The sequence below is a fragment of the Heliangelus exortis genome, chromosome 5 (assembly GCF_036169615.1).
Source record: "Heliangelus exortis chromosome 5, bHelExo1.hap1, whole genome shotgun sequence".
NCBI lineage: Eukaryota > Metazoa > Chordata > Aves > Apodiformes > Trochilidae > Heliangelus > Heliangelus exortis.
Genome location: NC_092426.1, coordinates 11,781,659 through 11,798,785, shown reverse-complemented (window position 1 = coordinate 11,798,785; position 17,127 = coordinate 11,781,659). Strand labels below are relative to the sequence as shown.

Genomic DNA, 17,127 nt, shown 5'->3' with positions numbered 1-17,127 from the left:
GAAAAATGGTGGAAGCAGTTATTTTTAGCTTTTAAAATGAGGCTACAAATACATTGCAAAATTTTTATTATTACAGAGGCCAAAGCAGATTAACAATGGTGGGTTTTCCCCCCATCTTTGATTATTACTCTGGATGAAACATTGTTTAGCTACAAAATCGAAACCATCATCTATAGCTTTATGCTTAAAAAAATAAAGGTAGAGATGCTCTATACGTTCTTGAGCTATTTCTCCATACTTGATTTTATAAAGAAATAAGCCTAAGTCATTAAAGCACAGTTAAAAAACCCCATAAATTTAGAGTGCAAGTACAGTGCATTTGTTTCCTTGGAAACATTCTATTGCAATTTCTTTCAGATGAGGTGCAGTCATTTTAAGTAGCATGTTTTTAGGAGATCTAATGAGTTTGTCTCTGGATAGCATATAAATATGAAAAAAGACTGTAGAAATTGGTGGAGCTACTTGCACTTTGGTTTCTATAGAAACAGCCAATACATTGTCATGTACTGCTGGTATTAGGAAGAACAATGTAATTAAAATCAGATGATTTATTCAGTGCTTTAGAAAACTAAAGCTCTTCTTCTTGCAGTCAGAGAAATCCTTACTGAATCTATGGACAGAAAGTCCAAAGAAATATGCTGAGATTACATTGGCATTTGTGTAATGGCATTTATTTTTCAATGGTAACATCCATAAATCCACATTTTATGTGGCTGTAGCACATATGTGAGCAGCACTGCTGTGTTTATTTTGAAACTTCATGTGGAAATATCGGAGATGAGAATTGTAGACCTGTCTGTGCATACAATCTCTCTGGGAGCTGCTGCTTCTGTAGAGACTGAAATGAGCCAGGAGCAGAACATGCCTCCTTCTGGAGTGTGAGCATTCGAGTGACAAGCTGGTGGTGAACAGTGGTTCCAATATCAGCCCATTTCCAGACAAAGTTTACACCCCCAGCAGCAGCCAGTATGTGTTTAAAAAAATGAACATGAAAGCACAGCACACTTCATCAGAATTCCCAGCAGTGCTTACCCAGGGGCCTTTCCAACTTAAATTCTGAGGACTTACTGCACCACAGGTAGTGTCTCTGTCTTTCATGGATGTCTTTGAGTTTTTACACTGGGGAACTGGTTATTCTTGATTTTTATTTTATTTTATTTTTTATATGTGCAACATCCCATAGTAAAGAATTCATCAGCTTCAGAAGGCCTTGTGTCTCTGTTTTGAAGCTGCTTTCTGGTAGTCTGGAACCTAAATTCCTATAATGGAAGAAACCATTTACATTCTTAATGGTGCTCAGATTTAATTTCCAATTCCTTCAAATTCCCCTTGGTAGTATCATTCCTGTACTGAAAAGTTCTTGATTATTGCTCCTCATAAGAAAAGCCACTCTGTGTCTTACTTTTTGCTTATGTAAGATTTCACTTCTGAGCCTATTTGAGATGGGAAGATAATTTTAAACAAAAAATCCGATGGGAAAAATTTTTTTTTCTTCTAGCACATTGTTGGTGCTCTCCATCACAAAATTTATGTGCCTTTTCAAGCAGTCTGAAAAACAGTGTATATCATTCACACCTAAAGTCTAATAGGTTAAAACCAGATTAAGCTCAACCACTTACTCATTTTAATCTGTCTCCCTTTCCTTTTAGTTTATTCTCAGAAACCCTCCATAATCTTGAGCTGTGTCTGAAAACAGAGCAGTTACAAGCAGGAAAAAAACTTAAATAGAAAAGCAAAATAAGTTTTTTCAATAACGTAAGGAGAAATACACCAGTCAAATTAAAATACTTCAAAGAACATAAAACTGTAGCCTGCTTGATCTTCCTGTCTATGATATTGTCATATGTTTTGATTGAAACTGTCATTTTACTTTTCAAATGGAGATAGAGACATAAGCTTTATCATATGGTTGTGGTATTATTGTGAATGTATAGCTAAAAAGCAAATAGCCATCTGCCTCAACACCTTACCCTATAGAACAGATCAAAAGAAATAGCTAGTAGATAGCAATAGGAGATAAAAATGCTCCTATTTTGTGCAAAATAAGCTGTCTTTTAAGTTGAAATGTACTTTTTATTACTAGTATAGGCGTAGCAGTGTTTCAAAGAGGAAACTTAAATCGGACCCCAGTACATTAATTACCCAACCTGCCAGCAGGGAGAATCAGTTTCATGCCAAAGCTCTCAGAAAGGTAGGAGAACAAATGGAAGAAAGAACAGACCATTTTACAGTCTGGAAATAATGGCCCTGACTGACCAAGGGTTTTTTTCATGACCATCCAGATTGTCAATAATCCTATTAGATTTGTCTTGAGACCTTATCTCCTAATGCTCAGGGCAACGACTATAAAAGTGATTTCTTTCTCATCACGTGCATAAAGCTGGAGGGGACTTTAGGAGGGTGCAGTGAACATAGGTTACAGGTCACCAGCACAGATCTTGGGTGAGCAGCAGCTGCTTATGAATTGACTGTGTGAAGGCTTTGAGCTTTCCCGACGAACACAATAGCAGGCATTGCATGTGCTTTAGGCAGTGAAGTATTATAGAACACTTATCTGAAATACATACCTTGAATTCAGCATCACAGCATGCTTTTCAAATCACCAGAACCATAAGAATCTGTTTGAAACTGATTTAATTTGCTTAAATTACCTTTCTTGTCGAATGCCTGCAGCCATAAACTCATGCCTTAGTGAAGAAGCTTTATTATTGTGTTGGATTGTGTTGACACCAGAAACTATTACACTTCCCTTGAAATGATTCTTTTTATGTCCAGGAAATGCTTAGATTGAAGAAGTGGACTGTGGCTTTCCAATGCTTATGGGTGATAAATCCGCAAATAGAAAAAGAGCCCAAGCAGTTATTAACCAACTAAAACCAGCAGGGTAGGAAAACTGTTGCTTTCCCAAAGCAAGCTCCTCAGGTATGTCAGGAATTGATAGGCTAAGGTGGAACAAAGCAGGTTTAATTATGAATATTTTTCTGAGCAGGGTTGTTGCAATTAGTTATTTTTGAAAGCTATTTTTATGGGGGAACTAAAATACTATGTATATCAAATTTCCAGCTGCAATTCAAAGTATTCATTTGTTGTTCTTATTGTGGTTTGAAGATTAATCAGCATAGTTTTTCTGAAATGGGCATCAAACATATGGAAAAAAGGTCTTTCATAACAATTTTTATCGACAGCTTCCTGTTGTAGAACTAAGATACAAAGTTAATTTGGTTGTGTATCCTCCTGAATAACAGAAAAGCAAATATATTTAATGATGAGCAGTGAAAATGTTTAAATTGATAGTGGCAGTTTATGCAGGAGCCCAGCAGGATTTCAGCAAAGTTTAAAAGTATTTTCCTGTTACCAACTTCACAATCTCTTCTTTTTCCATCCTGAGGGGTGTGTGTTGCTCCAAAATATGTTAAAAAATATACCTCAAACCTAAACAATGGACACAATGTGTGTATGGAGATATATCTACATACATTTCACAAGATTTTTTTTAGAAGCTTAGTATGTCTGAGTTTGTTTCATCTTTAAAATAAGGAAATATTAAAGAGTCACAACCTTGAATCACCATTTGGGAATTTCTTAACTTTTATTGCTCCATATGGTTCTTAGTTTCCTGCAGTAACTGGTCTTTGTTTCTGCCTCTCTTTCACTGTTACTACATGTTTGTGCTTCTCTGTTCTCTGAGATTCCTGACCTTCTGGTTGGGACTTGTGGCTTGGCGCTTGAAGGTGTCTGCTGCTATGTAGCTGCCTCCTGTAGGTTGTTGGGACAGGAGAGCCTTTTGTGTCCCTTCCTCTCATACTTTTGTCTTTATAAAGTTTAATTGCTTTGTATATTACACAGATTCCTAGGCTGAAAAATCTGATGAGAGCAAGTAACAGAGTTGTATATTCAGTATCTTAAAAATGCAGGCAGATTAATGAAAAGAGTGCCAGGTTTTTTGAGTGTGTGGGTTTACCTCTCATTGATGTTATTAGAGAGTGTGTAGAATGCTTCCATGACCAATGTTCTTCATTGAACACAGGCCTCACTTTTCTGAACTGTACATTTCACAGAGCTTGAGAAAAGCACTTGGTGCAGCTTCTCCTGCCATCCTTCTACATGCCAAGATCACAGGAAGCAGAGCTGGAAGAGAGTCCAGGAGATCATCCAGTATACCTCTACCCTAGAGCAGGATCAGCTGGTTCTCACCATTTCCAGACAGCTGTAGATTTTTGAGCTTGAGGCAAGAAATCAAAATATTCTCACGTTGTGTGTAATATTTGAAAGGATTTTACTTTTTTTTCGTTAAAGTATAAAACAGAAATATAATCCAGGACATTCCAGTGTGGCACCTGAAAATTATTTTTGAGAAATGTATGTGCTTACAGTATCTGTGAAAGATCTGGGCCCTGAAGTCAGCAGTCACCTGCTGTGTTAGAGGTATGGGGTGGGGACCAAAATGCCTCACAAAGCTGGGAACTTCTTCAGTATAACACTTAAAGCACTCTCTTTGCTCTGTTGGTTTTTCTAGTGAAGTTAGAAGAAGGACTGACCTCTGAACACTATGTTGGAAGTGCAGGCTGCTGTTTTAGCTATCTTGGAGAGAGAGATTTAGATATTAAAAAAGAGGAGTCTTGCAGTGTCCTAGTTTTAAGGATCACCATATTCAGAGATTGCTTTGATCTGGCCACTTTCCTTGAAGTTTCTCTTCACAGGAGGCAAATCAGAGAAAAAGAAAGCAAAGGTAGTGGTTTGCAAAATTCAAAGTAGGCAACATCGATGCAGAATTTAAAGCAGAAAAGTGGAAAGAAAGGAAATTCAAATCATTCATATATTCCTTAGAAGAGTTCACAATTTCTTACTTTTTAAGATCCAACACACAGGGTGTTAAAATATTCAGAATCCTGTGGCAGAGACCCGTTTCTGCATGGATCCAGCCCACTTCTGAATAAGACCTGAAAGAGAATCTAGATCTGGGAATTCCAGTGGTTTTGATTTGTGAAGAAAATTGGGAAACTTTGGTGTTTCCTTCTACCTTGGAAACTTCTTTAGAGATTGTTCATATAGATTAATTACATGATGGGAACTAGAGGCTGAGACACCTTATTTACTCTACATACTTTGAATGATTCTTTACCTGATGCCCTGTATTTTCATACATCAGGGTTAAGAAAAGCCTCAGCAGAAGCAGCAGACACTGCCTCTTGCCAGGACAGTCTGTAGGCAGATGAGGTGGGAGGTGTGGGATTGAATCCCTGTAGACAAAGGCAGGATCCTGGCTGAGTAGCTAAGCCACTGAACTGTTTGATATCAGCAGTCTGGCCACCTCCATCCCCTCCTCTCTGGCAGCACAGCACTTTAGAAGAGCAAACTGGTTTAGTTTCTTTTATTGGAAGAGGTTATCAAATCAATGAATGGGGCACTTTTCTCCATCCGTGCTGTCCTCCTAGGCAATTTCTGACTAAGTGTGCATGGTTTGCTCCCTTGTCCTATGGCCCTGACACCAGGGACTCACCACTCATAATTAAGCAGTGACACACAGCAGTATGGGACTGGGAGAGCCTTGAATCATCAAGTTTATTCATCCCCAGTCATAAGCAGTGATTTGTAATTAAATCAGGGATAACCAACAAGAATATTAACTTCCTGTCATGTCCTTTTCATTCCTTTAAGTCCCGAATCCCTGTTAACCTGATTGCTTTCCTTTCCCTGATTCTGTAACTAGCTGAAGATTTTGAGAAATAAAACCCAAAAACTTACACTTCTGAAGTTTCCTGGAAGGAGAGAACTTCAGACTGATCCTCAAGAGTGCTTTGAGCTCATAAAATGGAAGGGAGTTTGTGTAGACTGAGTTCCAAAACATTGTGTTTGAAGCTTTTCAGAGCTAACTCCAGTTCCTTGGGAAGTTTTACCAGAATCTTATGGATGTAGAAATATATATATACATTGCATGAACTGATGCACTTTTTTATCTCACATAATTTTTCTGTTTGTGGAACTCTTTACATATATTAACAAGCTACTTAATAGACTAGTACTGCAACATTTAAAAATCCATTACATTTTCATACTTTAAAATAATATATAATTTGTTGGTGATAGTTATTAATACAATCAGAGAGAAAACATAGATTATTGTGTTATTCTAATCTGTCAAAAAATAACAAACTTTTTTGTCCACTAGGTGTTAAGAGTGTACAAAGCTGCAGTGCAACAGACATTGGATATACTCTTTCTCCCTGAAGGAAGAGAATTTCTTACAAGCACAGATGCAGTAAGCCGGGACTCCGCTGATCGTACCATTATTGCATGGGACTTCCAAAGTGCTGCAAAAATCTCCAATCAAATTTTTCATGTAAGATTAACAACTAACATTCTCTGGGTCACATTTTAGTATTTCATGCTTGTCAATATTGTAAAAAAAGCTTTTGATTTTCTGTAAGATCATTTGGTGATGTACAGAATGCTCTAAATGTAAGTTGCAGGCTTTCTTTGTGTTTTAAAAGCACTTACTCATTCTTAAAAGTGAGCCTGAAGACTGATAGGTCTCCTTGTGTTAAAAGTATTTAATTTCAGTGCATATTCACATCTAAGCTATATTTAGGCAAGGCCACTGCTGTGTCATTCTAGCTTACCAATGGTGCATGGCAGTAGCTGCTATAGTGCCACATTTCTTTTACCATGCTTCTCCTAGGGCAGCAAAACTATACATTTTTAATTTGCTGCAATGAGGGCTATTGACAATTTGAGTTTAATATTCACATAGTAATAGCAACCTAATATATTCATGTAGATATCTTGTACAGCATAATCACAGAAGCAAAATTTACTTTTATCAGTAATACTGATACTTTTAGCAGTATTTCTCCCAGTAGTATCCAGGCAGTGTATTTAATGTACTAAATTGTCTGGAAATGCTGACAGCTTCAAAGGAGATTGCCAAGGAAGTTAATAGGTAATTCCAGTTCCCTGGGTCTTTTTTGAAAACCTAAGTCTAATATCCTATGTAATGTGATAGAATATGATTGGATTGTAAAGAGATGCTTTTCAGCTGAAATGAACAGTTCTCTTCTGACAATAAGGACATGTAGTTGATCATGATGATCATTCATGTTTAATTTTCAACAGTTATGTCTTTGTCCAATATTGGACATATCAAGCTCTTGGATGGGCAATAAGGGAAAAAAAAAGTTTATATATATATATATATATAATATATATTTCATATATATATATATATATAATACAGACCAATCAGGTATATAAAGTAAATCACACAATCAGGTTCAGTATCAAGCAGTAAAAATAAACAAACAAACTACTTTTTTCTCCTTATCGCCTGTCATAAAAACAAAGTAAACCATAGCCTACCTCCTTGGAACTGCAGCATAAAATGGACAGCATAAAATGGACAGCTTTTTCTGTCTTCTGCACTGTGAGTAAGCAAAACTGTCATGATGATTTTGGAAACTGTGCTTCACTTTTCTGAATTTCATCTCTGAACCCTTCAAGGTGGGAGGGAACTCAAACTCTTCAAATAGATTAGATCCCAACAGGACTCTATCTATTGCTTGTCTGCATTAGCTAATTAATAATTAAGAGCTATAAAATAACCCATTACTAAAGTATATTCATCACAGTGCTCCAGCAGATTGTGTTGTGCTTTCTGATCCCTTACAGTTAGGTACAGTTAGATCCTCCCCGCAGCAATGCTCTGCCACTGAGCATACTCCTAACCAGGCACACAGCCTAAAACCAGTTTTTGTGTCTGTGCCCAATGCCATACAATACCCAGAGCTTCTTCAGGATTTCATCTCTTCCAAAACACATAAAAAACCAGTCTGATGCTCTTCCTACTCTACCACGTAGCCTGTGGTGTCCAGTTATCCCTGTTAGCCTGGTGTCCTTCACATGCAGATGCTTCCTAGAGCCAAAGCTCTTTTGATGTGTAAGTGGCATCAAAATTCCAGACTTAGTCCAGGCTGAAGCTGCAAGAAGTTGGGACCTGGTAGAAGCCTTGTGAGAGCAGTTGATTTCTGATGCAATCCCCATGCAAATTTTTAAAAGTTATGTTAGTTCAGTCTTTAATAGAAACACTAGACTAATGCCAAATGTTATTAATTTTTGCAGATATTTCTATAAACAGCCAGAAGCAGTCTACAAGGCAAATCATTGTCACAAGGAACTTCTGACTTATAGGCTAATAGTGATTCCCTCTCCCCTTTTAAAAAAGAAAAAAAAGGAAAAAAAAAAAAAAAAAAGAGAAAAAAAAAAGGGAAAAAAAAAAAAAGAAAAAAAAGGAAAAAAAAAGAAAAAGTGGGTGTTGGAAGGTGTCTGTTCAAATGGGGTGATTTCTATTACTGTCAGTGTGGCCAGGACTGAAAGGATTTGAGAACTGTACAAAGTAGCATGGAAGTCAAAATATGGCTGTGGAGGAAGAGATAGAGGAGAATAGGGTTCACTTTCATATTCGAACTTCAGTTTTCTTTGAGCAAGAAGAGGATGACTGAGTACCATCAGATCAGAGCTACCTTTCTGCAGCTGTTCTGCAGCATAATTATGGTTTAGAGGGAGATGGGATTTTGGTCAGTAGCTAGGAAATGGGAGTAGAGATTTGATTTGATATTTGTCTTGGTGTAAGACTTTCTGTGGGTTGGAATGAGTTCGGTATCTTTACATAATGTATGCTGGGGAGATGACTCATGTATACTTTGCCTCTTATGGTCTTTTAAATATGTCAAAATATAACCTGATTCATTTGAACAAATCTTTTGTTTCATGCAACAAAACTTTCCTTAAAATTATTTGCAGGAGCGTTATACTTGCCCAAGTCTGACTCTGCACCCAAAAGAGCCCATGTTTGTTGCTCAAACAAATGGGAACTACCTGGCTTTGTTTTCTGCCCAGCGACCTTACCGAATCAACAAAAAGAAAAGATACGAAGGACATAAGGTATCCTTCACTGGGAGCTTAGTATCCAAGTCTAGAAGGAAGATAGATAGTAAAGTACCTATGCTTTTTAATATGTCTGCTAATAGTATTTGATTATAAATCCATGATAGATATTAATTGGCTTCATTTGCTTTCCTATGTGCCATTCTATTTTGAATCACATATGCTCTGAAGAAAATGATTATTAGAAGAGCTTATGAATGCTTAGTTGCTTGATTAAATGTTTGTGGTATAGCTATGTCTTAATAAACACATGAAGAAGCCCTCAGTGCATATTTATCTAAAGATAAGGTGTTTTTGGTATTATAATAATTTTCAGTATATTACAATGAACTTTTCTAATCAGCATCTGGAATTACACTGTTATTGATTTTCACAGGTGGAAGGATTTGCAGTGGGCTGTGAATTTTCTCCAGATGGAACACTTTTGGTGACAGGAAGTTCAGATGGCAAAGTATTTTTCTACAACTATCATACTGCTAGAATTATTCGCACTTTGTCTGCCCATAAAGAAGCTTGTGTGAGTGCAATATTTCACCCAGTCTTGCCATCACTCCTTGCAACATGTAGTTGGGCTGGAGAAATCAAGATCTGGCAATAACAGGATGTCTCCTTTTAGTCAGACTTGTCTTTTCTTCGATGACCTCCAAGTGTCTGCTTTCATAATGCCATTATGGTGGTCTTGGGGTCAGCTGCTGAGCAAAGCAGTGGTCTTACTCTGCCTCAACCCTGGTGACAGATTTCCAACCCTTTTTTGTCAGTCCTTTGGTGCTCAACTAGCCTCAGCCTTCTTTGAAGAAAATTGTTGCTCTTTTTTATGTAGCTTTTCAATGAAGCTTTCTTAAACCAGGTTTTCCTTAGTTTAGCTCCCTGACCTGGCCACTGAGGGTTAGACAGGAAGCAGTGTAGTTCAAGGCAAAACAGCTTCTACATGCAAGATCACAGGGCAGGTGGGACTGCATCTTTTGGACACAGGTGGCTGTTACCAAGTCAGCTTATTGTAAAATGCCATCTGAGAGTTCCAGGGAAAGGTGTGCCAGATAACTTGGAGCTGTTTGGAGTCAGTAAATTTGTGTTCTTGAAATTCCAATGTTTAAACTTGAGTTTTAAACTTACATTTATGACTGTACATAAGGAAAGCAAAACTACGTGTAAATATCTGTTATGAAAAAATAAACTTTTTGTGTATATGGTATCTGAATTTTACTGTGTTACTCCTGTTATTCTTGACAAGTTAGTACTCAAGACTACCACAGAATTGATGCTTGGGGGTGAAAACAATATCCTACCCCAGTTTATTGCAAGCACGTGTCTATGTACGTCTTGATGTCACACAGACACAGGAAATTGTCATCGTGCTATTCATTGCAGGGGATATTCTTTGACATCGAGACAGGAGCTGAGCTATTCTGCAGCAAATAAAGAGTTCATTAGGCCATAACTGTGTATTCACATGTGTATAGATTGCTTGTAAAAGCATTTAAAATCTGCATTCACTGCACGTGTATTCCTTGGCTCTAGAAATTATTATAAGATCCATTTTATATGTGCATATGTCTATATATGTGAATACATAGCTGTATCATAGAAAAAAAGCCCCTATGCATCACATAAACCACGTGTATTCCCAACCTTAACACATATAAATATGTACTGCCTTGCAGTGGGTGCTATAAGCTTGGCTTCTGTTTGGTGTGATTAGGTGAAGGTATTTTAACACACACAGGATAACTGTGTTGAGTAATCGCCTCTGTCACGGAATCTAGAAGTCATATTTATAGCAAATTTTCCCCTGTAGCATCCTTTTGTTCTTCTGATTTTTTCTTACTGACTCAAATACAAGGGTTTTTTAACCATTTTTCATATACTCTAGCTGTTAAAAATATTCTTTCAGAGAAAAACATTAAGAACACTCTTGCAAATGGCAGAATATAGTGAGCAAAATGTACTCCATAGGTTTGTAGATTTTTTTTCCTTATAGCTTGTAATGGGAAATATGCTTGTATCAAGAATGTGAATCCACAGTTATATTGTAGGAAGTGTGGATCAAAATATTGTGGCTGCATGGTTTTAATAATATTATCAACAGTTATGATAAGTTTCAACATGGGACGTTAAATTTTAGTGAATCATACAATGTAGAAAAGATAACTTTTTTTCTGCTTTTTACCCCAGACTGTTCTTAATTTCTTGCTTCCTTGAAAGGCAATTAGCTCTTTGACAGGAGCCTGAATTTTGCAATTTTCTTGACTGTCTCTCTAGCATACAAGCCAGCTGGACCCTTTAAATGACACTCAGTTGAGTGATTCGATGAGTTACTCCCAGTTCAGGCTGTGGGATCTTCATAAATGTAGGAAGGAGTTCAGCTGAAAGCAATAGCAGTTGCTGATCATTGGGCAGACTGAATAACAACTGCGTAGCATTTACTAAGAGGGTGGCTTTGTGTCCTTCCCTCCAGGTATCTGAGTTCAGAATGTACTATTGCCACCTTAAAACTTCTGGCACCCGGTTGTGTTTACATGAAGGATGGGCTGCAGCGTAGCCATGCGATGCATCCTGTTATCTGCACAAGGGACTGTCTGTCTGGTATTTTATTAACTACAGTGTTGAGAAATTCCTCTGAAATAAATGTGAGCTCAGGGTAGAAATGCCTTATTAGGTGAGGCCCCCACCTGTGTGAAGATTGCTGTGTGTCTGAAGATCTCAGGGTACTCATCACCTTGGGACAGAGTGAAGGATCCAAGAGAGCAATCTGTGGGAATCACTGCTTATATTGTGTAGAAAAGTAACTACATTTTGTTGTGTTACCTATGTTGTTGCTTAAATTATGTCCTGAGGTATGATTCTGTGACATTTATCCCTCCTGAGATGATCTAGCAAGTATAAATTTTAGACTTTCTATAGGGGGCAGGAGGGAAAAGCTTAAGTTTGATTACAGGAAGCAGAGAAAAATAAAATACTGTATAATAAAATACTGTATAATCTTAAAGAATATTAAAATTGCAATTGAATTCCTGTCAGATTTTGAAGATGACTGGAGTTTTAATTACTTAGGAGATCCAGCCAAAGGTTTTATAATGGAATGAAATTATTTTCACATCATTATCTTGTTAAAAATCTCTTTCTAATATAAAACTGATTAAGACAGACTGAAATTTAATAATTGGAAATATTTTAGCATAGTGATGTCAATTAAGTTTTCATTATGATTCAATGACAAATTCTTCATTTTAATCTTATGCATTGGACTCTAATAAAAGAAAAAAAATCACATTACTTCATCATTCTGCAATTACCAAATACTGTTTGGGCTACAAACAAGGTTTATTATAGTCAGATGAAGCATTTAGAATGCAGTGAATTGTTGATTAATTAATTTTATTCATAAAATTGTAATCTGGAAATGTTTGAATCTTGCTTTAGGAGCAGTTCTTCTAGCTTTATAGGGAGCTCTTTAGGGCATTGTATATAAAAGCCAAGGCAGAGATCTTCAACATTTTAAAATGGTCTAGTCTGTGTAGATAAACAAGCCAGATTAATTTTAATCTGTTTTGTACTGTACCAAAAAGTAATAATGCCAATCTCTACCACTTTATTACTTGCTACTGGAGCATTATTAATTTGGGTTGTCAGAGGATGCAAGCTATTCAACTGTCTTTATCTCAGAAACCTGCTAATTAGCACACAGTTATTAGAATCGTGCTCACTCGGCTAAAATATTGTTGGTGAGTCACTGTATTTCATCTATAGGCCTAATCACAAAAATAAGATATGGCATTACAATGGGATGAGCTTTTCCTTAGGGGACAGACAAATGTGATGCTACAAGACTGGCATAACAGAACAGGAAGGTAAAAAAATAACGAGATCCCAAATTTCCCATCATCCCAATAAGTGGGTTTGGACTGCATTCAACTGAAAAGATTTGCTATGCTTTCTTCATCTAATTTTCATCTTGTTCACTTAATCCCAGCTCCTCCTAGCCACTACTTACATCCTCACCTTTTACGTTTCAGTTTTTCTGTCTGTGTTTCAGTACCTTCTCTTCTGCATTTAGATGTAAAGCACTCTATATGCTTACCCGATGTTCATCTTCAATAAATTTCATTTTACTGTGCTCTGACTGGTGATGTTAAGGCTTTCATTTCAGCTGTCATTAGAAAGGTAGGCAGAAGTCTCAGAGTACTTTGCACTCCATTATTGCTTTTTTCTGCTTTCCAGTTTTAATGAGGCTTATTACTTTTGGACATTCTCCCTCTTCCTTTGCCTCTCTTCTCTCTGCTTCTCTTTCTACCTTTGATTACTGTTTTACTGTCTTACAGATCCTTTCTATTGTAGCTACTCCTACATCAATGTTTTAGTTTGTTAGAAGTGCACTTCTTGGGAAAAAATAATAATAACAAAAGAAAAAAATCTGCTAGTTATTGCCACTTAGAATGCTTTGGTTCACAGAGCATATAAATTGCACTCCTTTGAAATGAAACTTGATGAGAAGATGTGCTCCAAATGCACAATTAGTGTGTCCCAGCTGACAGGACTTGAGTGGAAGTAGTTCAGAATATCACCTACCCCTCAGATGCATACAGGTTAGGTGCTGTATTTTCAGAAGTGAGACAAACTCTACCAATTTCTTCTTGTTGGGCCTTCCTGCTTGCCAACATAAATGTAGATTCAGGAGTTTCAGAGTCTTTGGCACTCCCCTTTCTTTGATAAAATGCTCACCTTCATGGCTCAGCACTCTGCAGAGTGTGTGTGATGTTTTCACACTTCAAAGAGGAAAATGCAGGAAAAAGAAAGCAATTTTAGCAGCACTTGCTCTCCAATGTAGTAAGACAAGATGGCCCTTGCCCTGATCTTGATGAATTCTGCCACATGTGCAGAAAAGCTCCAGGTTGGGACAGGGCAGCCTAATCTATAATGGGAATGGTGGATTCCCAGATGGGAGTAGAGAGCGCCCAATATGCTTATTCACCTCCCTTCCCCAGTCCCTGGATCTTCTTTTACACAGGCTTAAATGGAAGCCTAACAGAAGGTAGGAAGTACCTAAGTACTGCACAAAAATTATGAAGCTTCATTTGAACGTAATTGTCTGCATTTTCACCATTTTGGCTAAGTGCCTCTTAAAGCCAATCTAAATACAGGAACTCTTAGAAGAAGGCTGAAGTTCACCCAGGTTGTTTGTTGCCTTAAGTTACAGTCCAGACAGCTTCATCTAGGTCCATTTGTCTCCAGTTTTCATTAGCAGGACCTAATGAGAAACATTCATGGAGTGTTTCTAATTCTTAATAAGATTTATGCTAACAATTGGTTTAAAGTGTGTCCTTAGAAGAACAATTTATTACATAAATTGTGAGTAAGTGTACCTTCCCTGGTCCAGGCCTTGAGAAAGCAATTTTCTTGTGTTCAAATTTTTACTGCTTTCTTATAAGCAAAAAGCAAAGAATTGCCTCAGAATATAATTTTATTAGCCTCAGGAAGTCTGGATGCTTAATTAACACATCTCTGCTATTTGTTTTAACACATACAGTTACTTGAAATGCAGTACTGAGATAATGCACTCTTTTTATTACAAAAATGAAAATGCTCATTATGCCATTAATATGAAATTTGCAATTTGTAAACTGTAGATGTGACAGGAGCTTTTTTTTTTTTTTCAACCTCAGACAGATAATATCTTGACCAGATATGTGGCCTCTCAACCTGAGCAAAAGCAATGAAGTGAAATCCTAATCATATCCAAATAGTCATCTACAGTTCTCTACTTTTCTCAAACATAAAACATGAGATTTCTTTTTTAAAAAAAAAGTCTTAGGAGATTGTATTACTGGTGAGGAAAAAAAACATGGGGTTCCTTCTGAATACAGAGGAAGCAACATCTCTGTTGAGTTCAGTGTTAGTAATCCCAAGCTCTTTTCAGTTTGAGTTCTTTCCTAAATTTTAACTCCTCAGAAACTAAACGGCTGTTTGTGAGCACTCTAATGTAAAAAGAAACCTGCATTATTGCCTACTCTCCATAGGCTGCATATGCACAGATCTGAATTTATACACAAATTATTCTTTTTTTCTTTTTAAATCAGGTGCCATTTGTATATCACAAATAAAAAACTAATACCAAGCCCCTAAAATCCTATATCCCAAGACTCAACTACACAATGCTTTTCTGTAGCACTTATGTTGAGTCTGTGTGTGGCTGTCTTCAGAGATGTGCACAGGAGGGAAAGGTGGCAGCAGTAAAAAGCACAATCTATAAAGCTTTGTAGAATAATAGGAGATTAGAAGGAAAAGGGAGAATGTGCTTGGAGGATAAGTGGCACTGCTACTTGGAAAATAGCAGAAGAGAAGATAAGAAAAGGGAGATTAAAGCAGAGAATGGCTGCAGCTAATCACAGAATATGAGAAGGAGATGGGAAGAGCTTAGTGCAGTTCACAGAAGTGAACACCCAAGCAGGGCTGTGTCAGGGAAAGAATGGGTCTGGCTGTGAAAGTGAGGGCAAATATGAGACATGAATAAAAGAAGATGGTGTACCTAGTTCTGGGAACACCTTTAGATTTCACAAGCAGTGTCTGCCATTGAAGGACCTGTTATGGCCTTGGCCAAGAGGACCGTTTCCTCTTTGGGAAAGTTGAGCAGGCTGGGGCTGTGCAGGATGGAGTCAATTAAGCTGGGAAAGCAGGTGCCAGCTGAGCGGAGCCTCCATTCCTGTCAACATCTCAAGCTACTGCAGCAAGGAGTAACTCCATAGTCCCTTGAAGATGGACAAACCTTGCTGTGCTTATACTGTGAGCCAGCAGTGGAGCTGCAGTAGTCTGATGGTAGCCCCTGGCTAAATCCTCATAGTTGGTGTCTCTTGCACAGGCAGCAATGTTGTCCTAGAGCCAGAGCAGAGCTTTTCTTTGTCCCATACTGCACTTGTCTGTGAAAGACAACATAAATTTGCCCTAAGTCCATGGCTGTGCTTGCTGAACAAGCACTTTAGTTTTCAATTAGGAAAACCTGGCACTGCTATAGAAGTCTGAAGGTGGCTCCTTCGGCATCAGGTGAATTGCAAAATTTACCTGAGGAGCTGTGTACTTCTTGAAGTAATTGAGATTTTGAGAGCTTTATGGAGAAGTCAGCAGAGACACTTTGCCACTGTTAAGATAAAGACAATGCTTTGGAGATTTCAGCTTCTGATAAAACTTACATTTGGAACTCTTGGTCTCTACTTCAGAAGTGCAATTTTTAGTAAGCTTTTTATAATAATGTATAGAATGTTTTTCTTGTTTGCCAACATACTACATAAGCTGCATCATTAATTATGCACATATTGGGATTTTTCCTATTTGGTGCATTTTAAATGCTCTTCAGAGAGAGGGAGATTTGAAAGACTTACAAGGTTTTTCTGAGGGAACCAGCTATTTCTTCTCTTACTTTTCCAACTGCTTATACTAAGCTTATTGCATGCTCTCTTTGGCGCAAATGAACTAAATGCCACTGAAATAACTGAAAATCCTTCATTTTTTAGAAAATAAAAATGTAACGAGGACCTAAACAAAAGCAATCCTTGGCTTAAATGCTTCTGGGTGTTTATTATGAGAGTGCTGTGTTTCAGCTTGGACGTGCTCATACAAATACTTGATGTAAGGTGGCCTCGGAAATGATGTTCCACCTAATGAAAACAACTTTCCTGCTCTGGTATAAGTGTTTGATGAGTCTGGGCCTTGGCACTGGAGAGATTTGCTTTTCTGTTCACATTAGTTTGCTACTGGAATGAATAAAACGTCATCCTGACGCTGAAACGTTCCCTCGGGGGCTGCAGTTCTAAAAAAAGAGGATATTGACCTTTTCAACATGTTTTAGAATGCCTCTTACTTAGGTGTCTGTCAAGGGAGACCTTTGAGAAAAATCATATTCTTCACAGTCTCCACTGAGAACTGACGGCAGCATTTTTATTCAGGTAAGGAAGCCTATCTGTAGCTGCCTTTCCACCAGACTTCTCTAGTTTAATAAATTCCCATTAATTTTGCATTAATTATTCCTGTACCTGAGATCTTCTTGGAAGGTGGCAACTGTATGAGGGAATACAAAACACTTTCATAAGAGAGCTTGTCAAAGGAAAATTTTTGCAGTAATTTGAGTAAATTATGGCAAAAAGATCAATGAACTCTTCAGATATTTTCCAGAGGGCTTTTATTTTTCTGCATAACATA

At 37.5% G+C, this 17,127-nt stretch overlaps 1 protein-coding gene across 3 annotated transcripts in view; it reads left to right on the top strand.

Annotated features, from left to right (window-relative positions):
• The window catches only part of WDR25 (WD repeat domain 25), a 56,357-nt gene extending 46,219 nt beyond the window's left edge, over positions 1–10,138 (top strand). For all 3 annotated transcript variants that reach the window (XM_071745576.1, XM_071745577.1, XM_071745578.1), the window contains exons 5-7: positions 6,170–6,340; positions 8,797–8,937; positions 9,317–10,138. In XM_071745576.1, coding sequence (XP_071601677.1) covers positions 6,170–6,340; positions 8,797–8,937; positions 9,317–9,538 — 534 coding nt within the window. In that variant the 3' untranslated portion in view covers positions 9,539–10,138. The remainder of the gene's footprint in view (positions 1–6,169; positions 6,341–8,796; positions 8,938–9,316) is intronic.
• The last annotated feature ends 6,989 nt before the right edge of the window (positions 10,139–17,127 follow it).